The sequence below is a fragment of the Mytilus edulis genome, chromosome 13 (assembly GCF_963676685.1).
Source record: "Mytilus edulis chromosome 13, xbMytEdul2.2, whole genome shotgun sequence".
NCBI lineage: Eukaryota > Metazoa > Mollusca > Bivalvia > Mytilida > Mytilidae > Mytilus > Mytilus edulis.
The window spans coordinates 36,385,865-36,412,073 of record NC_092356.1 but is presented as its reverse complement, the minus strand read 5'-3'; the positions used below and the strand labels follow the sequence as shown (position 1 = coordinate 36,412,073).

At 31.4% G+C, this 26,209-nt stretch overlaps 1 protein-coding gene across 1 annotated transcript in view; it reads right to left on the bottom strand.

Moving 5' to 3' along the window:
• LOC139501450 (rho guanine nucleotide exchange factor 10-like) overlaps window positions 1-26,209 on the bottom strand; it is a 65,878-nt gene that overhangs the window by 16,555 nt on the left and 23,114 nt on the right. The window contains exons 5-11 of the mRNA XM_071290526.1: window positions 25,191-25,256; window positions 22,315-22,547; window positions 14,437-14,544; window positions 12,533-12,661; window positions 11,820-11,897; window positions 11,359-11,532; window positions 3,523-3,639 (exon numbers count right to left, since the gene is read on the bottom strand). Coding sequence (XP_071146627.1) covers window positions 3,523-3,639; window positions 11,359-11,532; window positions 11,820-11,897; window positions 12,533-12,661; window positions 14,437-14,544; window positions 22,315-22,547; window positions 25,191-25,256 — 905 coding nt within the window. The remainder of the gene's footprint in view (window positions 1-3,522; window positions 3,640-11,358; window positions 11,533-11,819; window positions 11,898-12,532; window positions 12,662-14,436; window positions 14,545-22,314; window positions 22,548-25,190; window positions 25,257-26,209) is intronic.

The following is a 26,209-nucleotide window of genomic DNA, read 5'->3' as shown; positions in this document are numbered from 1 at the left end:
AGTGCACCTTTTTATGTTAGGGCGTGTTTGAGTTGAGTATTTTGTCTTGATATCGTTCAAAGTAAGAATATTTCATATATCGTCTCGCTTCAGATTCTATCATTTTTATAAATTAAAGCTACAGGTTGACTTTATAGCACAAAAAAATAACAGTACTAAAAGATGAAATATATGGGTCAAGTGAAATACCTATCTAATGAGTCACACAAACAGGGAAGGTGTGTTCGAATAGCTATTTTTTTACTGAAAGTACTTGACGACAGTCTTACAAGTTGGATGATGAAAATGCATATCTTCGAAAAATTCTAATTTTTTGTGTTTGATAACTAGGGTTTATAGTCTTCAACCACTAAAAAAATCTAGTCTGCCCTTCCACGAAATATTTAATTAGATTTTTTTTAAATGTTTATGATTTTTCGAAAATTCCACCTAACAACCGATCAGACAATAGTTTTAAGTTGAATCAATACAGACAAGATCATTAACTGATGATCATTAGCTAGTTGATACATTTGTCTTTTAAAATATAACTGACATATAAGGATCGTATTGGTGCAATGTGGATAAATTTATCGGTTTCCAAGAGCAAAATTGGTAGCGCGTCATCGCTACAATGGCTTCCATTTTTACGATTGTGAAAATGAACTGGCGTAATGGGGAGATAATTTTGACGAAGTAGGATCCTGACTGTACCCTAGCTACTGTGGGTTCATTAATTTTCATTTGATACAACTTTTGTGGGTTTTGTGGGTACAATGGAACCATAAATTTAAATGTTCAATCAATAACAAATTTTCTATAGAAATATATGTCATCTTTGACAAAACAATGAAAATTAATCATACACGAAACTGCAAGTTTTCCCAATCCTCAAAAAACCATGAAAAATAAATGAATCCACACTAAGGAAACTAAACATTTGGCATAATAATCACCGGCAATGCCCACACAAGAAAAATAAAACAACAAAATCTTTGATCTGAACCAAGGGTTCGGAAACGGTCTTATATGCCAGACTTGTCCTGTACTGAAAGGGTTTGTTCTAAACGTGTAACTGGGATATGGGACAAATTTTATTTTTTAACAGAAATAATTTCGGTCATATCGTTGAGATCAAGTTTCTAAATCGCCATTTTGACCTTGTTTTTGTTTAGATATCCCTTTAAATTTCCTGTAATAAAAGTGCCACTCGAGTGTTGTGTATAATCCTGAGGGCCCTCCTAATAACTATATTAATGCCTCTGGGAAATATTGGCTAATGATGGTTTATCTCTTCGCCTGTGTTTTTAATTCACACCTGGCTATAATATTGATAACAAGTTCAGAACTAATATTATAAAGAAATTAAAATTCCATAACAACTGTCTTCATTATTTAATTACAATTGTCAATTCTTATTTAAAATTTAAATTAAAATTTGATTTAATTTATGTAGAACTAAGTATTTTGTCACTACTAACACACTGCTTTGTTTTCTATGTAATACGCATGTCGAAATTGTCTTCCGCAGATAAGACACTAAATTGTAAATTCAAAATGATTTCATGCTAAATTAAGCAAGATCAACTATTATCATTAATATTCAAACACTATCAAAGTTAAAAAAAATAAAGGGCTGATGATTTTCTGTGAATTTGATCATCAAAACTAATTCCAGAAACGAGTCTGGAATTGCTTGTTTAAGTATTTCGCAAAACATCTGGTTTTAATTTGGTCTTCAAAACAAAAACGAAAGAAACGTTAGCGATGTCTGAGAAATTCATCGTTTTGAGTAATCAAAATCATTTCATTTTTAAACTGTTGCCTTCCCTTAATTGCTCTTGATCAATTTTAGAAAAACTATGTTCAGTGGACCATGAAAATGGTGTCAAAAGTCTAATTTTGTTTTAAAATAAGAAAGATCATATCATAAGGAACATGTGTACTAAGTTTCAAGTTGATTGGACTTCAGCTTCATCAAAAACTACCTTGACCAAAAACTTTAACCTGAAGTGGGAAGAACGGACGGACAGACGGAAGGACGCACAGACCAGAAAACATAATGCCCCTCTACTATCGTAGGTGGGGCATTAAAACCTGATTATTGAGCTATAAATGGTGACTTAATATTCAAAGGTACCTCAAAGAACATGTTCTTCAAATACCCAACCATGTTAAAATGAATGCTATTGTTAATTGTGGGTGAACAATGAGAAAGGGCATGTAAAAGATTGATGTTATATGTTATCCACTGCAAATCAACACATTAAAAGATATTATTGTGTCAACACAATTTTAGGAAATAAATTCAGAAAAGAGTATATTAGCAAACTGAGTGTATTTCTTGAATATTTAAAAACTAAACTAACTAATAGTATGATCCTGTTTGCTAGCGAGTAGACTGTGAATAGTAAGTTTAATACAAGTGAAAAATACTTGCATATACTGTGGATAAAAAAGATACAAAATTTCAAACATAATTTAATAAATATTTAAGGATTTAATAGAGTTATATATAATGTAACATTATTAAAATTGATATTTATGAGTTTGTGGAATAATCACCTTTCATACATTTCTATATGCAATATTTCTGATTGATTTGTTATAGAAAATTTGAACCACTTTTTTTTAGTTTTAAACACAACAATTTCCAAGAATTTTGCAAAAGTCAAAACTTTTTATGTACTTGCTTTTTTGTTCTCATATACTTTTCATATTTTCTATATGAAAGGATGTCTTTTAAAAAAATTAAAACTCCAACCTCATTAACACAGAGTAGGTGAGACCTTGTGGACTTTAATTTTTTTTCTTCTGTTTATAACTTCCAATCATTCTTGATGGAGAGAGAGTTCTATTTTGAACTAAAGTGAGTGTTTTTGTCAATACTTCAATAATATATATTCTGTAAAATCAAATATTCTGAGAATACTGACAAAATTCAAGCTTCATTCAAGTAGATGTTAATTTTCTAAACTTCCAAATATTTTCTTTTCTTATTTAAAGAACTGTTTAGTATTGTAAATAATATAAATATAGGCAATGAGAGTCCCATTATAGAACTAGAAATTAGGATTAAGACTTTTGGTTCCATATGAGGTGGTATTAAAGGACTGAGCAATGTTTACTAAATCTCTATTGATGTATGTGTGTGCAATGAGAAATGGCATTTTCAGGATTTAAAAACAAAACTTAGAATAAGGTTTTATCTATTTTACACTCCACCACTTTCTACATTTGAGAATGCCTGTACTAAGTCAGAAATATGATAGTTGTTGTTGATTCGTTTGATCTGTTTTATTATCTGATTTTGCCATTTGATTAGGGACTTTCCGTTTTGAATTTTCCTCTGAGTTCAGTATTTTTGTTATTTTATTTTTTACACAAAATTTCACTCAGAGCAATATGTTGACTGCATCTCCGTTCTATAAAATAATGGTGTTCCATTATTTGCAAGATTGAGGAATGATTAATTCATGAATATTTTGAAGTATGCTATCTTCTAGTAACCAAAATATTGTTTTTTTAACTAATAAAACTTACAGTAAGAAAGTTTGCCAATGCAGGCTTGGTATTCTGCAAGGCTTTTAGTTCTTCCATAGCACTAGAGAAGTTGTTGACATAGCCACTGTATAGTTCTATCACCATCTCCCTGGAAAACTACAATAGCCAATTGCATTTGATTATTAAACAAGAGTGCACACGCTGAAATGTCTCGCCTTCTTTACTAATCATTGATATTATGTTGATAGTCCTAAGTATAAAGCTAAGCTTTATAACAACTGTCACATAAACTTAACATTAACCAAGATAACTAAACATAGACCAATGAACCTTGAAAATGAGGTCAAGGTAAGATGAACCATGCCAGGCAGACATGTACAGCTAACAATGCTTCTACACAACATATATAGTTGACCGATTACTTATAGTTTAAGAAAAATAGACCAAAACACAAAACTTAACACTGTGCAATGAACCGTGAAAATGAGGTCACGGTCAAATAAAACCTGTGCGACTGACATAAAGATCATAAAATATTTCCTTACACCAAATATAGTTGACCTATGACATATATAGTATTAGATAAAAAGACCAAAACTCAAAAACTTAACTTTGACCACTGAACCATGAAAATGAGGTCAAGGTCACATGACATCTGCCCGCTAGACATGTACACCTTACAATCCTTCCATACAACAAATATAGTAGACCTATTGCATATAGTATGAGAAAAACAGACCAAAACACAAAAATTTAACTTTGACCACTGAACCATGAAAATGAGGTCAAGGTCACATGACATCTGCCCGCTAGACATGAACACCTTACAATCGTTCCATACAACAATTATAGTAGATCTATTGCATATAGTATGAGAAAAACAGACCAAAACGCAAAAATTTAACTATAACCACTGAACCATGAAAATGAGTTCAAGGTCAGATGACACCTGCCAGTTGGACATGTACACCTTACAGTCCTTCCATACACTGAATATACTAGCCCTATTGCTTATAGTATCTGAGATATGGACTTGACCACCAAAACTTAACCTTGTTCACTGATCCATGAAATGAGGTCGAGGTCAAGTGAAAACTGTCTGACAGACATGAGGACCTTGCAAGGTATGCACATATCAAATATAGTTATCCTATTACTTATAATAAGAGAGAATTCAACATTACAAAAAATTTGAACTTTTTTTTCAAGTGGTCACTGAACCATGAAAATGAGGTTAAGGACATTGGACATGTGACTGACGGAAACTTCGTAACATGAGGCATCTATATACAAAGTATGAAGCATCCAGGTCTTCCACCTTCTAAAATATAAAGCTTTTAAGAAGTTAGCTAACGCTGCCGCCGCCGCCGCCGGATCTCTTTCCCTATGTCAAGCTTTCTGCAACAAAAGTTGCAGGCTCGACAATAAAAATTGAATACAACACGTTTAATAATTTCTTGCGTCTGAAGCGCTTTTCTGGATTTACCTTCATCAGGAACGCTCAAAGCCAAACATTTGAAATCCGAAGATGTATAAGTACCGAAACCGTTGAAGAGCTATATGTCAAAAATACCTAATATAGCCACTGTATAGTTCTATCACCATCTCTTTATAATCATGCTACTACCTTTCTTGAAAACTGCAAAAACCAATGACAGGGAATCTTAATTGTCATTTTCTTATATTGAAAAATCAAATGCATACACAGTATATATTACTCAAGGCAGATCACTTCTTTTGTAAATAAGACCAGCCCAAATATTGTACAGCCCTATGTTCTCTGGTGATAACAGGAGGACCCTTTAAGAGATGGTATTAGAAACTGGCTTGATAGAGAAAACTCATAAATAATCTAACAAAAGTATCACTTTAAACTTCTACATGTATTATAAAATCTCAAAAAAAGATGTAAAAAGAATTAAGTGTTTCAAAATTAAAATACGAAACATATACATAATACATGATTGTAGTAGATAAACCATTTTTAAGACGTTTCCACCATTCCCCTTATTCAGTATAATTATCCTTCTTAACTACATGGTAATTTTTTTTCTTTCACAATCATTTACAGTGAGTTGACTGTTAGTGTTGCTCTCCACCAATTGCAACTCATTCAAAATTTTGACCAAATTGCAATTTGTTTTATTAAACCAAATTGTTCAACTGGTCAGAAAATTGAACAAATTGTTCAGTCAAAATGTTTAATTCACATAATGTCTGATTCTTATAAATATAGAATACTTTTTTGAATTGCTATTAAATTGTCGAAACTAAGCTTTCATATAGTTTTTCTTTCTAAAAGTATTCTATATTTATAAGAATCAGACATTATGTGAATTAAAACATTTCATATTCAGTAAAATATGTGTAAAATTGCTATATATGTTTGTAGGAAGTTTCCATTGGGGGAGATAATAACTTTTCTTTCAAAAAGTCTTTATTCAAAAGAATAATATTTTAGGTTATCTCCCCTGAAAATTTATCAATAGCATATTGTTATTTCACACATATTTTACTGAATATATGATGTTTTATTTAAAATGATATCTGATTCTTATAAATATAGAATACTTTTAGAAAGAAAAACTATATGAAAGCTTAGTTTGGACAATTTAATAGCAATTCAAAATAAACAGTTCCCCTTCAGCATGGAAATAAATATAATATAACTATACAAACTGATAAACTAATTTTGTCACAACATCATTAACACTGGTATTAAAGAGATAATAGTAACTACAATTACGATTATCCCAATATGGCGACGGTAGATATAGGTAAAATCTTTACACTCATTTTTCTTAAATGTAGCATGCTTTTGTCAATAGTTACTCAGCTGCAAGGTTTATCTATACCAGTACATCATATTTGAATCGTAAAGGTGCACTGGATTAGTCTAAGCGCTTTGAAAATTGCCGTCGAAAAATTCGGGATGATAATCGTAACTCGGAAAAAAGATAATCGTAATTATGATATTTAAAAATGGAAAGATAATCGTAACTGGAAAGTGTTTTATTGATATTGACACTTAAAACATATATCTAATAGCATATAATGAAGTTATGTCGATGAATTATTTACGAAATGTTCCAACATCTTATGACATTTCTTTTTATGCATATATTATTAACAGTTCTTAGGAAAACAGCTACATATGTGTATTAATTTATGTTTTTTGATTGAGTTAAGTCTGCCAATTGATATTTTAACGTGTGTTTTTCTATGTTGTGATGTTATGCTATTGTTTTTTTACACTAGTAATTTTGGGGCCCTTTATAGCTTGTTGTTTGGTGTGAGCCAAGGCTCCGTGTTGAAGGCCGTACATTGACCTATAATGGTTTACCTTTTTATAAATTGTTATTTGGATAGAGAGTTGCATGTCTCATTGGCACTCACACCACATATTCTTATATCTACATACTAGTATATCATAAAATTTAGTTTTTTTAATAAATAATGCCGTTAGTTTTCTCGTCTAAAGTGTGTTACATTGTCATTTCGGAGCCTTTTATAGCTGTCTATGCCGTATGGTCTTTGCTCATTGTTGAAGGCCGTACGGTGACCTATTTTTGTTAATATCTGAGTCATATTGGTCTCTTGTGGAAAGTTGTCTCGTTGTTAATCATACCATATTTTTTTGGCATTTTAGCTACTTCATGACTGTCACTGAAATTTCGATATCTCAGAAAATAACTATAAACAACACAAATTTAATTTTGAATTATAACAATATGACATCCTTTAAACAGTTAATGCTATATAAGAATAGGGAAAGGTTGGGATTTTTTTGTGTATTATGAAATTAAGTAACGTGGAGTTCTTTGACAAACATGGATTTGTGTTCTCTTATAGTTTGGCCAAAAGCCCGAAAATGAAGAATTGAAGTTGATGTGGCTTTAAATTGTCTTACAAGGAATACTTATTCAAAGAATGACTGCAAAGTGGAGAATAAAATAACGCATATTCCGCAATATTAGAAACAAACTAATTCAAAAATTCATAAATACTCGGTATATGAAAAGTATGATGCATACATATGCATGGAAGATATTGTAGAGACAAATATTGAAGGTACTAAACAAGGAACATTTTTGTATTTGCATACTTGCCATACAATAAGTTATTTTCTATTAAATGATAACAAAAATTAGCCTAACCTAATAGTCATGTATTTTCTGAAGCACAAAATATTTGTTGTAAAATCTATAAAAATCTTTGTAATTAAACAAGTTCCGACTGTGATGATGTACATGTTATGCCTTCTGATGTAATTTATCAATATACATATTTGTGTGTGTTTTTTTCAGTCCGTCAAGTGCTTCGTATTAAGACTATAGGTAAGGCTAAAAAAACAAAAAACAAAAGTAACTATAAACAAAAGTAACAATAAACAAAAGTAACAATAAACAATAGTAACAATAAACTGTAACTATTTTAGATCCTTTACCGTACACACTGTTTAAAGAAACGTCATAAAATACATGGGTATTTGATCAAAACATTTGAAGTAAATTTTTAAAATCATATATTATATCAGTATAAAATAGAAAAAAAGGGAATCAAAGGGGAAAAAATGGACGGCTATATTTATTGAATTATAAGGAAAAGGGAAATATGAACACTCATATCTACCGATAAAGGTATCAACTGTTAAATCCAATAATGCAGTTATAAAGTTATTGACGGAAACTTTTGTTCATTTCGCGCAGAATTTTAATATAAACGTGATATTGGAGGCAAAACATATATATGACATATGAAAATGTGGTATACGTGACTTTCATTTTGAGCAATGAATTGAAAGGATTGCACTTTTGGGATATGGGATATAGCTAATCCCCCCTCCCCCTCCCCCCTAAAAAAAACCAAACAAAAACGGACTTAAACGCGCACACAACATTGAAAAATCTAAATATCTACTTACCACAATAGCTGTCTCGACAGCTGCTTCATTTTCCGTATCTTTAACAGGTACATGTATATATCAAAAGGTTCACCAGCTAATAGAAATTTATTATAGGATATGCATGTCACTTGATGATCGCTGTATAACATCTCTTATATTATGTGATACCTCGAAAGCTTTTGATAGGGTATGGCATAGTGGCCTCTTAATAAAACTAAAAGCGTATGGTATTGATGGAAATCTGTATAAATGGTTTGAAAGTTATATTTCAAATAGAAAACAAAGCGTTTTCGTTTCAAATGCCTATTCGCCTTTTGATAATACTAATGCAGGAGTTCCGCAAGGCTCTATATTAGGTCCCCTACTATTTCTTATTTATGTAAATGACATAGCTGATAATTTGACAAGTCTAATTCGATTGTTTGCTTATGATACATCTCTTTCTTATTCCAGCAATAACCCTTACACTATAGAGGATGTCTTAAACAGCGATTTAGAACAAATTTCAGTATGGTCTAAAGATTGGCTTATTAACTTTAACCCTAATAAGACAAAGGCTATGATATTCTCCTGCCATACTTCCCCAGATGATATTGAAATAGAATTTCAAAACCAATTAGTAGAATTTGTCTCCTGTCATAAACACTTAGGGATTACTTTTGATTCCAATGATAAATTCCATACACATATAGAAAATATTTTAAAGTGTGCAAGCACGAGATTAAATGTTCTTAAAAAATTGAAATATGTATTGAATAGAAATTATCTTGCTCGTATATATTTAACTTTTATAAGACCCGTTATGGAATATGCATGTGAGTTATGGGATGGTTGTACTCAACAAGAAGCCGACAATTTAGAACATGTTCAGTTAGAAGCAGGGAGGTTAGTAACTGGGTTGCCCGTGTTTGCTAGTCGGGAAGCTATATATTTTGAAACTGGCTGGCAATTGCTTGTGAACAGAAGAAAATCCAGAATGCTCAATATGTTCTATTCTATACATAATGAGACTGCCCCTGATTATCTCTGTGATTTAATGCCCCCGCTTGTTGGTCAAGTATCTAACTACGATTTGCGAAACAGTAATAATTATGTAGTACCCGGTTATAGACTAGACATAACTAGAAAATCCTTTTTCCCATCCACTACTTTTGAATGGAATAGCCTTCCCCCCGACATACGTACGTCCAAAACATAAATATTTTTAAACGAAAGATGAAGTCCAAATTGATACAGCCACCTTCCTATTTTAGTTGTGGGGATAGAAAATTAATATCATTCATACACGTTTGAGAAATATGTGCAGTTCTTTAAATTCAGATTTACATCGTGTTAATATTAAACCCAGTCCCGCATGCAGCTGTGGCCACCCTGTTGAGGATAGTATACACTATTTTTTACAGTGCGCTCTTCACAACGAAGCCAGAGAAATACTGTTTTCAAAATTAGAAAGTTATGCTATATCCATTGAGCTTCTTTTAGCTGGTGACGGTGACCTTTCTTTTCAGCAAAACAAAGACATTTTGAGTCCGTACAATCTTATATCAGAATAACACAAAGATTTAAAGCAGTCAATTAACATTCTAAATTTCTACTTTACAACCTTTCACTTAAGTCTAGTTGTTTCATTATTATTCCTTATTATATTGTATTTTTTCCCCTTTTTTCTTTTTATTTCTAATTTTTGTTTGAAGTATGTATTACATGCATTACTACTATGTTGTGTTATTTTTCGCCATTATCTAATGTACTTTGTGTTTATATTTATATTGGGAGAGGACGTCTCTAATGTTGTTATAACTTGTGTCCAATCCCTTTTGCTACTTTTGCAAGTAAAATATGTTTAAACTAAAAGGTTATGCATATTGTTGTCAGTTATAAATAGATATACAAGTTGAAATGATAGGACTTTTTTTTTACTGGGAACTCACTTTAGTCCCATGACTGTATATATATATTATATATATAGGTAAATTTGTCCTAGATATTAACCTGTAAGTTTCTTCATTTATTTTTATATGCGTTTATGTCATCGTTAAACTTGACATTTGCATTTTAACACACAAAATACCATTGAAATGCTGAAAGACACATTTATTATGTTTCAGTTACTATTATCCGATAAAGAAAATTACGATTATCAAAGAAGAAAAATACCATAGAGTTACGATTATCATACCGATTTTTTCAACGGCAATTTTCAAAGCGCTCAGACGATTCCAGTGCACCGTTACGATTCAAATATAATGTAATGGTATAGATAAACCTTGCAGCTGAGTAACTATTGACAAAAGCATGCTACATTTAAGAAAAATGAGTGTAAAGATTTTACCTATATCTACCGTCGCCATATTGGGATAATCGTAATTGCAGTTACTATTATCTCTTTAATACCAGTGATTAAAGTGGAGTTAAAGGCTTCTAGGATTGATAAAGATAATAAAAAAAAAAAAAGTCTTATAGGATTGTATGTTTTATTTTATCACCTTGCACTTTCATGACTTGGCTGTGGTTTTCTACAGCAGTTGGTTCAAATTCTGACCAGTTGAACAATTTGATTTTAAAAAACAAATTGCAATTTGGTCAAAATTTTGAATGAGTTGCAATTGGTGGAGAGCAACACTAACAGTCAACTCACTGTAACAAGAATGCAGTAAAAATATCACTTTAATCCAATTGATTGTCTACGAAAATCTACAGATACAAGATGCTATTTAAAGAAAATCACTTATATAATATGATTAGACTTGATCTCATTGTTTCCAATATATTCACCTTTTCCTTTTTTTATGTTTTTTTTTTGGCATTGTCAGCATAATTGCTGTAGGTACTTTTTTTTTTTTTTTTAGATGTGAATGAATTAAGAGTCAAACATCCTGGAAGTAATGGCAAATTTGCAATGGATATATCAAAACTACTGAGCCCACTTTTTATACAAATAACTTATTCATATTTCATGTTTCACTTACAAATCCAATGAAACAAGTTCCAATTTCTTCTTCCTTGTCCCAATTTTTGACCTTATCAGCCAACTCTATCTGGAACATTTTATGTATATCTAAGATCTGTTCAGCTTTACTTAGTATCACATCTACAATACTGCCTTGTAACCCATACGTAGTTAGTAGAGGCTCCTTGTATTCCTACAAAATAAATTGAAATCTATGATTATGAAGGAGGCTAGCTCAAAAAATCAAGCATCTGAACTAATAGTTCAGACATCTATTAGTTCAGATGTAAATAGTTGAAATATCAAAATCATTTTTTTTTTATTTAACAGATACCCTTTTAAAATTCTATTTTATTTTGTGGTCATTGCTATGATGAAAAAAACTATTGTGTCTGGTGAAAATATTCAAAAATTGGGAGAAAAATAAATCAAGATGAATGAATAATAATAATTTTGCCATTATAAATGACTTTTACATACCTCAGAGAGTCTCCTTAGTGTATCTATGAAAGACTTTTCACTATCTATCAAGGACTGTATGGCAAATCTTCTTTTCATCTACAATAAAACAAAATATTGGATGTGCCTATATTAAACACATCACCTGCTTTGAATAAATAAATAAGGGCTATTCCAGAAAAAAATGTATGGGGGTTGAAAGGCAGTTTTTGTCAGCATCCGCCACCCAGACAATTGTAATTGAGAATTATAGTGCATTATAGCGTGAAAAGTTGCTCTGATACCCATCACCCATGTATTATTAATATAATGTGCCTTTCAACCCCCTCATAGATTTTTTTTCTGGAATAGCCCTAAACCAAAGTTACATTTGCATCACTCAAACCAATCAATTCAAATATATAAATAAGGAAGACCAAAATGTACTGAAACATGGTTTAGCAAAGAAATGAATTTAATAACATAATATCAGTGATATATTGTAGCATTAAAGATGGACACTCTCCACCATTGCAGACTAGAACTTAATTCATGACAAAAATCTCTTTTTTGTTGATCTTGTTTTACTGATCATTTTTCCTTTTACAAATCCTCTCTTCATGCTCTTTCTTAAACTTTTTGCCAAAAACACAAAACAAGGTACCAAAAATCATCATTTAAATGCAATCCCTCCTTCACAGTCTTCTAATAACTTAAGCAAAATTTGTCTTATTTGTAGATGAAATAAAACATACCTGATGATTTTCCATACTCTCTGGAGCAGGAGGAAGACAGGGAGGGGGGTGCTTCTCTAGGTTGACCTTTACTGGCAGTATCTGACTTATTCTTCCACTAGAAGCAGCTTCTTCCTTCTTCTTTACTTTCTGTCAATCAAATGGAACAAAGAAATTGTATAATAAGTCAGTTTGTAATGATGCTATTATTTCGGTTTAACATCTTGAGCGTTTTGTGGTACTCAGGTTTCTGTTTCAAAATATGAAATATCAAAGATTTTACTGCAACTTAATTAAAATGGAATAATGAGCCCAGTCATCACTCCTGTGCCACTGTTATATTTAATTGTACAAAATTAAATAAAACAACATTAGATACTGTAAAATGGTACATTTATTGTTATTTCAATAGCAAAGTGTTTTGTGATGTTTTATTTTCACGCTTTTCTTTCAGAATTCTCCTTATAACAAAATTTATATCATGGAATTTTTACACAATTTTATCTTATTTGTATAATTATCAATGTAAAAATAAACCCTAGGGGAAATTTCCCACTTTAAATCACATAAAATGCATGGATAACGAAGCAGTGCATGTATAGTCAAGTAAAAATCATGCATTCTCTGAATTACAATAAATTGAGTATGGTACGTACTCTTACCTTACCATTTAAACTTTCAATAAGGATAATGTGAAAGGTTTTTTGTAAAAAAAAAGGGGAGTGGAGTATGAGTAGTCAATGCATTGAATGTGGAACTCTTTTAAACAGATTTTTAATGCGCAGTGAAAAAATAAAAAAATAAAATCTTTTGAATTGGTAAATAAGGATATCTTATTTATAACTGAGAAGGGTAATGGGTGTGCTGTAAGAAACAAGGGGAACTGAACAGGAAATCTGATACATATCTGAGACGTGTCATTAGTAAGCTGTGGTGTTACTGGGTAACAAGGGCCAACCAGGTGCTCCACAGGGAGCAGCTTTATACGACTGCAGAGGTCGAACCCTGAACAGTTGACACAAGTATGGACATAACTTTCAAGCGTGATACAGCTCTGAATTTGGATTATGATCAATTTTTTTACATAATATGGGTTTCTGACACAAAACAATTTTCAAGATCTAACAAATCTATTGTGCAATATTGTTAAATTAAAGATTTCTTCTTCAAACTTTTAAAAATTTGGAATTTGAGAAATTTGGGGGGGGGGGGGGGGGGAATTTAAACTACTACCACCCCCCTTTTTTGCCAATTAGTCCAAAACCTGACATTTCTTTATACATAATTTACAAGTAGTGTAAAGGAGGTAAATGCGAAACATACCTAACATGGTATGTCAAATGTTTTTGAGTTACGCCAGCTTTTAAATTGTTTTTATTGTCCATTGACCAGAAAATCCTAGTTTCTTCCCCTTTTTTTGTCCCTAATACCAAGATATTTTGAGCCATAACCCTACCCACCCAGTCAGTACTAACCATCCCTTCATGGTATGGAAAATTGTGGTATAATTTCAGAGAGATTCATACACTTAAACACATGTTATTGTTTGAAAAATACAAAAATGCTAATTTAGGGCCCCTTTTCTGGTGGTACATGTATTGAACCTTCTGGTAAAAATTTATAGAAATACATTCACTAAAACTAAAGTTATTGTCCGGAAACTAAATGTGCAGATACAGACGACGACATGATAGCATTATATGACACAAAATTTTTTTTGCAGTCAAAAAAAAAAGGCACTCTGATTTTTATCTGATATGTGTCATGGGTGAGCTGTGAGGGTAGTGGGTACCAGGGTTAATGAGAAGTCTGATTTATAAATGAAAGGTGTCATGGTTATGCTATGACAGGAACTGAGGTCCATAAGGAAATCTGATTTATAACTGAGAAGCGTCTTGGGAAAGCTGTTAGGGCACTTAACTCACCATTCTTAGAGTCTCCTCGGTATGATAAATAAGATTAGCTAAATGTTCCAGATAATCATTCGGGTTATGTGAAAATGATCTCACCATTTCCCAATTTAACTGAAGATCCTGAATTATAATGGAGTATTTGATGTTAAACTGCTAGTACTATTCCTAAATTCTGACTGTGAACACTAGTTTGAAGACAATCCAGTACTTTTGTACAAAAGTGCATAATGCTTTTAAAATTTATTGCTAACAGCTGAATGTGAATTTTCATTTCTTATGGGTTACTTATTTTTGCTGATTTTGCTTTTTATGTTAATGTTAATCTGAAATCTTGTAATACAGAGTTGTTCTGTAAATTACATTAATCTTTTACCCAATCTTATGCAATGTTAATTTTTATTTACAATATATATATGAAAGATGAATATCATCAGGAATTATCTAATTCCATTTTATATCTGATAATCAAAATCAAATATTGTTCATATCTTACCTCTTATATGCTTGTAGATAAAAATCAAAATTATGTATTACCTACTTCAATCAAGGAAATATTCAATTAATTGTAGAAATTCAATGTTTAAAATCACTCTGTAATCCAATAGTTTAAGCTTTATCAAATATGAAAAAGAGGCTCCAAAAAGCTTGAATTGCTCACCTTGCATTTTTTTATTTTGATATGTATTTTATTTTTATTGCAATTAATTATGTTTGCTTATTTGTCCATCTCAGTAAGTGACATATTTGTAGATTTTTGAATTGATGATAATTTTTACTGTTAAACATTTGCCTACTTTACATGTTGTAGCTACCCGATATATAAAAAATATGAAATATGATTTTCTGTTTTGACTTTTCTTCAATCATTTATGAAAGTAAAATAATGAAATAATATATTGCTTTTAACATACAATATGGTTCAATTTTGTCAAAATAAGCATAGAAACATCAATGATGAATTATTCACTTACAAGGGAATAATGTGACCTCATTGAATTCAAATTCATATTCATATGAACTTCAATTTAACCCCTTAGCTAGAGATGGATACTGTATGCATTGTGGTGTTCAATTATTTAAAGTAAAAGAATGTCGACATTGAAAGCGAAACAAAGGTAAATCATTGATCATGTTGATTGACTGATTCGATCCTCTAATTAATCATTCTTATACAGGTAAAAACAATGATAATCATTTATTTCTAATATATAATAAGAAATTAAACCGACATAGAAAAATTGAAATGCAAGAGTCTGATATTTATATTTTTGTTTGTATCACTTATATGACAATTGGAGGTCTTCAGGGGTCAACTCAACACTTAATTAGATAGCGGACTAAAATACACACAAAAGAAATCTGCATATTTTCGAGCCTATGCTGGTATATTGTTTATTTTAGACTATTTATAATTTGGATAAATGTTTTACATTGTTATAAATCAAATATGAGAACTTGAGTTAAATCGGTGAACATGAATTTGACAGCAAGTGCCCCTTTTACAGTTTACACCTATCTATTGTAATTGTTAAAATTATAGGCATTACTAAAATAAAGCACCACTCATGACCAGCAAAGACTTATAAGTCTTATTTTGCTGATATTTTATGATTTTTCAAATGTGTCCTTGCTCTGATCATGTTATTTACAGAGGAACTAACTCAGAATTCTTGTTGGTAGGGCATAGTCCAGTTGTCTATGGCAATACAGTTGATAGTCAAGAAAACAAGAAGTTAGATGTTCATCATTCATATATTAATTATTCACAAATATATATATATTACATTATCACTGTATAGCATATTTGTATTGAATGACTCTAACATGTCCAAGTTCACTATGATTTAATATATCCTTTAACACAAAAACTGCCAGGAAAAATGTTCATATATTAATCCATGCTTTTTAGAATAACACTTTTTTTCAGATTTATGTTTTTTTTTCTTGAACTTGAAAAACAACCCTTTTTAAACAATGACATATATTCAATACTACTAGCTTAGTTACCTAACCAATCAAAATACATAAATCCCCAAAAGGGAAGGGGTTCCTAGAGATATTTTTTTCTCTTAAGAAGACTTTTATTGAAAAGAATTGATTTTGTAAGAAAAAAACACACCTATATTCCCAGTTTACAATAGAAAATGGAATATATGCCATAGCATACAAGTGCCATTTCTAAACATGTGACAACCTTGTCAAATAACAACTGGAGATTAGATAATCCTCAGCAGTGGTTTGGGCCTCATTACTAAGTGTCTGATAGGGGGAAATTTATACAGGATAGAAAATAATGGAAAAAAAATAAAGATAAACAAGAATGTGTCCCAAGTACACGGATGCCCCATTCGCACTATCATTTTCTATGTTCAGTGGACCGTGAAATTGGGGTCAAATCTCTTATTTGGCATTAAAATTAGAAAGATCATAGCATACGGAACATGTGTACTAAGTTTCAAGTTGATTGGACTTCAAATTCATCCAAAACTACCTTGACCAAAAACTTTAACCTGAAGCGGGATGAATGGAAGAACAAACAGACTGACGGACGAATGGACGTACAGACCAGAAAACATAATGCCCCACTACTATTGTAGGTGGGGCATAAAACTAGAGGCTCTAAAGAGCCTGTGTCGCTCACCTTGGTCTATGTGAATATTAAACAAAGGAAGCAGATTGAAAATTGACTACAAAGGTCAATAACTCCTACAGGGGTCAATTGACCATTTCGTTCATGTTGACTTATTTGTAGATCTTACTTTGCTGAACATTATTGCTGTTTACAGTTTACCTATATCTATAATAATATTCAATATAAAACAGCAAAATTTCCTTAAAATTACCAATTCAGGGGCCGCAACCCAAAAACAGGTTGTCCAATTCATCTGAAAATTTCAGGGCAGATAGATCTTGACCTGATTAACAATTTTACTTTATGTCAGATTTTCTCTAAATTATTTGGTTTTTGAGTTATAAGCCAAAAACTGCATTTTACCCCTATGTTCTATTTTTAGCCGTGGCGGCCATCTTGGTTTGATGGCCAGGTCACCGGACACATTTTTTAAACAAAAAACCCCAAAGATGATTGTGGCCAAGTTTGGATCAATTTGGCACAGCAGTTTCAGAGAAGAAGATTTTAGTAAAAGATATATAAAATTTACGAAAAATGGTTAAAAATTGACTTTAAAGGGCAATAACTCCTAAAGAGGTCAACTGACCATTTTGGTCATGTTGACTTATTTGTAAATCTGACCTTGCTGAACATTATTGCTGTTTACAGTTTACCTATATCTATAATAATATTCAATATAATAACCAAAAACAGCAAAATTTCCTTAAAATTACCAATTCAGGGGCCGCAACCCAAAAACAGGTTGTCCAATTCATCTGAAAATTTCAGGGCAGATAGATCTTCACCTGATTAACAATTTTACCCAATGTCAGATTTGCTCTAAATGCTTTGGTTTTTGAGTTATAAGCCAAAAACTGCATTGTACCCCTATGTTCTATTTATAGCCATGGCGGTCATCTTGGTTAGTTGGCGGGGTCACCGGACACAATTTTTAAACTAGATACCCCAATGATGATTGTGGCCAAGTTTCAAATAATTTGGCCCAGCAGTTTCAGAGGAGAAGATTTTTCTAAAAGATTACTAAGATTTACGAAAAATGGTTAAAAATTGACTATAAAGGGCAATAACTCCTAAAGTGGTCAACTGATCATTTTGGTCATGTTGACTTATTTGTAGATCTTACTTTGCTGAACATTATTGCTTTTTACAGTTTATCTCTATCTGAAACTAGAGGGTCCAAGGACCCTGTGTCGCTCACCTGATATTTTTATTTACAATTGATGCATGATAAATGCAACTGTTGTACTGTCGTTTAGTTTCAGAGATATAATACTAAAAAGTGCATTTGAAACCTGTTTTATTTCAGCCATGTGGGCAGGCAGGGTCATCATACACAGTGGTCCCTGGATATCCTAGTGGTGATTTAAACCAAGTTTGTTTAAATTTGACAGTTGTTTCAAGGGAGAATTTTGTAAAATTTATCTAACGAGAAATGCAAAGTAATGAGAAAGTTGTGAAGTTGTTTTGTTGTTGCGCAACCCCCTGCTCCCCCCTTTGCCAAATAAAACAAAAAGGTAATAAAAAATTATCATATAAGGGCAATCTATCCTATTAATGATTTCTGCAAAATTCAGTTGATTGTGCAAGGGTTGTATAGCCAGCTGAGGTCGTTAAAAACTCTCTTTTGTTGTTGCAGATAGATCTTGACCTGATAAACAATTTACCCCATGTCAGATTTGCTCTAAATGCTTTGGTTTTTGAGTGATAAGCCAAAAACTGCATTTTACCCCTATGTTCTATTTTTAGCCATGGCAGCCATCTTGGTTAGTTGGCCAGGTCACCGGACACAATTTTTAAACTAGATACCCGAATGATGATTGTGGCCAAGTTTGGTTTAATTTGGTCCAGTGGTTTCAGAGGAGAAGATTTTTGTAAAAGATAACTAAGATTTACAAAAAATGGTTAAAAATTGACTATAAAGGGCAATAACTCCTAAAGGGGTCAACAGATCATTTTGGTCATGTTGACTTATTTGTAGATCTTACTTTGCTGAACATTTTTCCTGTTACAGTTTATCTCTATCTATAATAATATTCAAGATAATAACCAAAAACAGCAAAATTTCCTTAAAATTACCAATTCAGGGGCAGCAACCTATCAACGGGTTGTCCGATTCATCTCAAAATTTCAGGGCAGATAGATCTTGACCTGATTAACAATTTTACCTCATGTCAGATTTGCTCTAAATGCTTTGGTTTTTGAGTTATAAGCCAAAAACTGCATTTGACCCCTATGTTCTATTTTTAGCCATGGCAGCCATCTTGGTTGGTTGGCTGGGTCACCGGACACAATTTTTAAACTAGATACCCCAATGATGATTGTGGCTAAGTTTGGTAAAAATTGGCCTAGTAGTTTCAGAGGAGAAGATTTTTGTAAAAGCTAACGACGGACGACGACGACGACGGACGACGGACGCCGGACGCCAAGTGATGAGAAAAGCTCACTTGGCCCTTCGGGCCAGGTGAGCTAATAATATTCAAGATAATAACCAAAAACAACAAAATTTCCTTAAAATTACCAATTCAGGGGCAGCAACCTAACAACGGAATGTCAGATTCATCTGAAAATATCAGGGCAGATAGATCTTAACCTGATTAACAATATTTCCCCATGTCAGATTTGCCCTAAATGCTTTGGTTTTTGAGTTATAAGCCAAAAACTGCATTTTACCCCTATGTTCTATTTATAGCCATGGCGGCCATCTTGGTTAGTTGGCGGGGTCACCGGACACAATTTTTAAACTAGATACCCCAATGATGATTGTGGCCAAGTTTGGTTAAATTTGGCCCAGTAGTTTCAGAGGAGAAGATTTTTGTAAAAGTTAACGCCGGATGCAGGACGACGATGGACGACGACGACGGACGACGCCGGACGCCGGACGCCAAGTGATGAGAAAAGCTCACTTGGCCCTTCGGGCCAGGTGAGCTAAAAATATAAATAATAATAAAGAACAATGGTATGCAAAAGTTTTAAAAAATAACAAAAAAGGTAAAAGAATTCAGTTAAATGTACTATATGTTACAGAAATAAACCATGTACAACATAAATAAACAATTTACAGAAAAGTTTAATAGTAAAACCATTTTCGAGAGAAATTTAAAGAAGGAGGGTTATTTAAAAAGATATTGTTAAAATTTAAATACAGATATTATTGACCCCCCTTTCCAGACCCTTATTAACTATATTAATGATTTTTTTTAATTTGACTGATAGTTAATTTTTCATTCAATACTTTAAAGGCGTTAAAAACAATTTCACAAGTATAACTTAATCCCTTCTCTAAAATTATATAGAAATGAATGCCTAATTAAGGCATTCTTGATACATGTAATACATGCATCAAGTTGACTCTAAGTTTTGACATATATATTTCATCTCAATCATCACTGAAATTAAGCATTATACACTTACTAGGAAAATACAGATTCATTCAACACAGTTATGAATTATTGCCTATGAAAATACATAAACATTCTCAGTTAAGATATTTATTATTAAATATTTAATGAATGGTTTTAAGTTTAACTGCATCACAACTTCTTCATTGTTCTGATTTAGACATTTCTCTTTCTTTTTAATTTTCTTTTTCATTATTAATTTTGTTGTGTTAATTTATGAAATATTTGCCACTGGACATAAATCAACCAACAATCAATCGTCATTAATTTGTTTATTTGTTATTATTTCTATTTGAACCACTGTTTTCGTTAATAATCTACTAATAATTTTTACTGATAATGATCATACAGAACTTTACTATACCTCCTCTATTGTCCAAATCTTCCTAAAATTAGCACTTATTCTCCCTGAATTTTGAGTCAACAAAGTCATTTTTTTCGCATGAAGACAAATGCAGCTTTATAAACTTTAATTAACACACATTTCAATTACATTACACGTTTACTATAAGGAGGGATAATCTTAGTGTATTCAACACTTTTAGAAAATTGACGACTTCCTGATTAGAAGTTAATTCTTAAAAGATACTTATAGAGTATTTGTGTCATATATATATTTATAACAAGCTTACAGCTTTTCATGATTTATATTTTTTATTTTTAGATAAAGGAAATTATTATCTAAATTCCGTTTTAGCATCTGATGTACTTGAAAAATTATGTCATATATCAAAATGATATTTTATTAACCAATGAAGCTGAATATGTACAATTTTCACATAAATAGTTACTAATTATAGAGGTATATAAATCCAAATAATTATAACGTCTTGAAAGGCTATATCCAAGATCTTTCGATTTTGGAGAGTATAAAACAAATGTTCAAATCAAACCTTGTAAAATTTGACAGATCAAAAATTCTAGTTCAATATACTAAGCTGAAACTTTCTTAAGAAATTTGCGAAACCATTTTAAAAATAAATATATCATTGATACATAGGATGGAATTGTAACTTATTCTATCATTACTTTTAATACTTTAAGGGGGTACCCAACACTTTCACTAACATTAATTTGGCTCGTTTAATTTTCATTAAATTTTGACTAAGTATTTACTTTGACCCTTTGACAAAAATATAAAAATTTCAAAAAATTGAACCAACCATTTTATCAGAAAAATTACACTGGTTACATTTCAATTTGATAAACACTAATTTCGATCATTGAGCATGTTGAGAAGCTTAATATTCCCTTAACAACACAACGTAATTAAAACGTTTAGCTGATTTTACAGAGTTATCTCCCTGTAGTGTTAGGTACATGTACCACCTTAAGAGGTATTTATATTAAAATTAATACATCTAGGTAAAATCTAGATATTTTCTTAAGTTACAATGAATTAAAACAAAATTTAGCATTATTTTTTTCAACAAAAAAATAAGAAAAGAATTTTGAATAAAGCTTAGCAATAAAAATTTGACGTCCACGAGTAACAAATTTTTTAATGAAATTTGAAACATTTTCCTCATAGTGATAGTGAAATCTTTTACAAATGTAGTATCTTCTGATAATCTCGGCCAATAACATTAACTTGTGAAAGTATATCTGAATAATCTTGTCACTCTTTAATACATAGATATAGGAAGATGTGGTATGAGTCGCAATGAGACAACTCTCCATCCAAATAACAATTTATAAAAGTAAACCATTATAGGTCAAGGTACAGCCTTCAACATGAAGTCTTGGCTCACACCGAACAGCAAGCTATGAAGGGCCCCATAAATTACTAAGGTAAAATCATTCAAATGGGAAAACCAACGATCTAATCTATATATGTTATACATGCATGTATAAGTATACCTCAGGAGTTAATTTTGCCAGTTCTTTTGGTGTTGGTGGTAAAGGCTTGTCAAATATTGCATCTTCTGGTCCAGGAGCATTCTCAAAGTCTGTATCACTCCCAGAACTTTCAAATTCAGAACTATTCCAGCCAACATCTTCACTGGCGCGACTATGGACATCTTCATATGGATTTTCCTGGCTACGTATAGTGGCTGAACTACGCATACTAGAGGTGAAGTTACCTTCATAGGCTGTTAAATACAGGTAAAAATATACAATCATTGTTAATTGTTCAAAAGATCAGGATAAAATGAAAAACTGAAGATTAAAGTTTGTCAAAAAATCTGTGTCTTGGCCTTTGTTTCCTAGAATAATTTTCCAAAGCTAAAACAAAAAATTTGTTATTTCAAATTACATATTTCCGCAGTATCTTTCAACTGAAGTGAAATATCAGCAAGCCTATAATTAGTAAAAAAAATATTAAAACCACCTTAATGCTGCTCTGTTTAATGATACAACTCTAATGTATCATCAAAATAATGTTTATTAAAAAACATAGATATGCTTTCATTTACAAAACATTATAAATATATATATATAGATGGTTAACTATTGGACTGAATATTAACCCTAAACCAATCATAAAGCTACAATTTCCTGTTTAAGTCATTAATAAAATTTAGTTTGTTGTCAGACGTTCATGACTATTTATATCATGTGCTCATTGCACTTAAAACCTGTGCGGTCATCTTTCTGGCCAATGACTTTCGCTTTAGACTCAAGAAGACACTTGTTCATTGACACATCATGTAATAAGAACTTGTACTGTAATTCTTGTTATTATTATTATACTGTGAAACTGTGTTGTATTTGATATATATATATATAAGATTTAATATCAAGGGTCATATCAATTTTAGGCTTAATTTAGTAGGAGTATGAAACATTCGGAATAATTTTATTCAACCACAATACCGTTAAAAGGCTTGTTACATAATAGTCCACAGTTTTATTCTCCAAAAACGACCTTGCATTATTTGAAATTACTGGAGTTTCATGAGACCTTTTCTAACAGGTACAAAAAGTTTTTTTACCTAAAATTTGAAGGGGAGAAGGGGGTGCGAACTATTACAGTAATCAGCATGATCATAAATTAAAGCTTTAACGAGATGCAGGGATTTACCATTTAAACTAACCTTCAATGCTTGTATGTGACAACAAAAAACAAGTATCTATGAAAAACATTGTTTTCTTTTGGGCCAATTCAAGAACATTGGTACCCCCCGAACTAAGGGAGGACATCAAAAGATCGATGTAGGATAAAAAACTTAAATCAAATAGTTTGGGGGTGGGGGGGGTTAAAATTCTGTAAGTTTTGTATATATCTAAAATCGATTTTTACATATATCCCTATTGGTAAATCAATTTTTCCCAAATTGAGTTAAGAGAGGGGGGGGGGGGGGTCGTGAAAAAACTATGTAAATTAAGTTTTTTATCCTTCATTGAACTTTTGATGTCGTCCCTAAATCAATCCAGATTTCATCACTTTTCTGAGATTTTCAAGGGAATTACAAGGATATTAAAGTAGAAAACTGTTTTTTAAGACTTACAGAAGCTGATGTTATTATTTTCTGTTCATTTTATGGATTGATTTGAATAAGTATTTATGTGATTTTCTTTCAATGCTAAACATTTGTTTCACCATATTGCCCTTGGTCTGGACACTTTTCCAAATAATCTGTCCACATACAAAACAAATAAAAGAAAGTTTTGACAAATTATAGATTAAGTATTGAATATATGAATATGATACATTTATAGAAGTATTTTAAACTTGAATATTTATCAAATATTACCTGTTGTTTAAAAATTCATCCAAAATATTCCCATCATCTAATAATAAATAGCTTTGGCCGTACTTTGAAGATTCGTTTTATTTTTACCTAGATTCTTAACCTTGTTATGACAAGGACTCAGTATGAAGTTACTAAAAGTGTTATACTATTTGGCAACATAGTCATCTAATTTGTCATGCTATGTATATTTTTACTGACAGATCACATCAGCCGGATTTATCTATTACCCTGGTGGTTGATTAAATCAATCTTAATTAGTGAATACTATAACTATTTACATATTTTAAGGCTATATAGATATTAAATGACCTACAAGGATATTTTTATCTTTTGTTAATCATTTTTTCTTCTTCTCAATTTACTTCAGTCAAATGTTAGTCTTTTTGTACCATAGTACCACCATACCATAACACATATATATACCATATACCATTTTTTACAGCATGCAGCATAAAATTATGTCATTTCAAACTATATAATTCTTATATCATTTGAATATCTATAAATACTTGAATTGGATTGGTCAATTAGAATATTTATCTTGGTTTACACTTCGATAAACCATGTTTCCGAAACTACTTTCGTAATCTATTCATGCGCGATACACATTCTTGCTAGGATACTGGGATTTTCAGCAAATTGAGATTATAAAACAATTGCATACCAGTTGTTTCCATTCAAATGCATATATAACAACAACAAAAAAGAAATGCTCTAAAGCTTCGAAAATGTATAAAATAAAATTTTAATAAAATTCCGCGAAATTTCATGAAGGATTTGGCGAATTTACGTCATGGCAAAAGACGACGTCACAAGAATGAAAGTTTTCAACCACAGAGTGAATATTTGTGGACGCAGCCGACGACGCCGACACCAATGCCTACACCGACGCCGACGGAATGTAGGATCGCTATGTCTTGCTTTTCGACAAAAGTTGAAGGCTCGACAAAAAAGAAAACATAGTGCAGGAAATGGGAGATAACTTTTACAATTCATCAAAAAAGAGTATCTAATCTATATACAATAACATGTACCTACCATTTGAATAGACTCCAGATGATATCAGTATAGGTAATGCTGGAACTCTCTGTGCATCCTGTATGTCTGCAACAGAAATTAACTCAAATCCTAAGTATGCACTCATTGTTTACTCATGTATCTTAGCAACTACAGCTCTTACAGTGTGTTCAAAAAACATCATCTATGCAGCATTTATATGATTATTTGTAATTGAAATAACTGGTAAATCCATTCTTTTCATCTCTTTCCCAGATGACATTTCTGTTAGAAATATTCTTTGTCATACATGTAACCGTGGTAACGTTTTGAATTTGGATGTTGATCGAACAATAATTTCAAAAGAAAGAACATGTTTAGACCAAATGTTGTTTTAAACCATAATATTTCCTTATTTTGAATTCTTTTTTTCCTCGTGAATAATAACTTTCATATCATATAATAGCTCTTCATATGCCCAGTTAATCACAACAGTTTCATGTTTTATAAAAACTTCAGGATTGTCTTCTCTAAATATAAACATATTCCATTTTTTGTGCTTATTAGGATGCCAAAAATGAAACACATAACATATATCACTTAATGAAATCTTGGATTGGTCATCAGTAAGTGTTAAACATCTCAAATCAATTATAACTGTTACACAATTATATTAGCAGGAAGAATTTGTTGACAAAAAATGACAAAAAAATAAACAGAGGAAGTGTGGATAGGAAATTCAAAAGGTTAAATTCTCAAAGATAGCTATCTAAGGAGATATGTTGTGATTATCACGTATTTGTTACCAATACGTTGGGTTTTGCATATGCAATAACCTCAAAATTGCCCGGGGCAAAAAAGACGATATTGATATTGTGCCCTGATTCCAAATGACGTCACGTCATTGCGTCCTTAACGACACTTTTGTGATACAAAATTAAAAATTTTACCTGTCATGTTTCATTAAATTGTAATAATTGAACTTTGTGTCTCTATTCTGCAGAACTTAGATATGTAATAAATAGATTATAACATGTCTTTTCCATATTGGCCCTGGTATC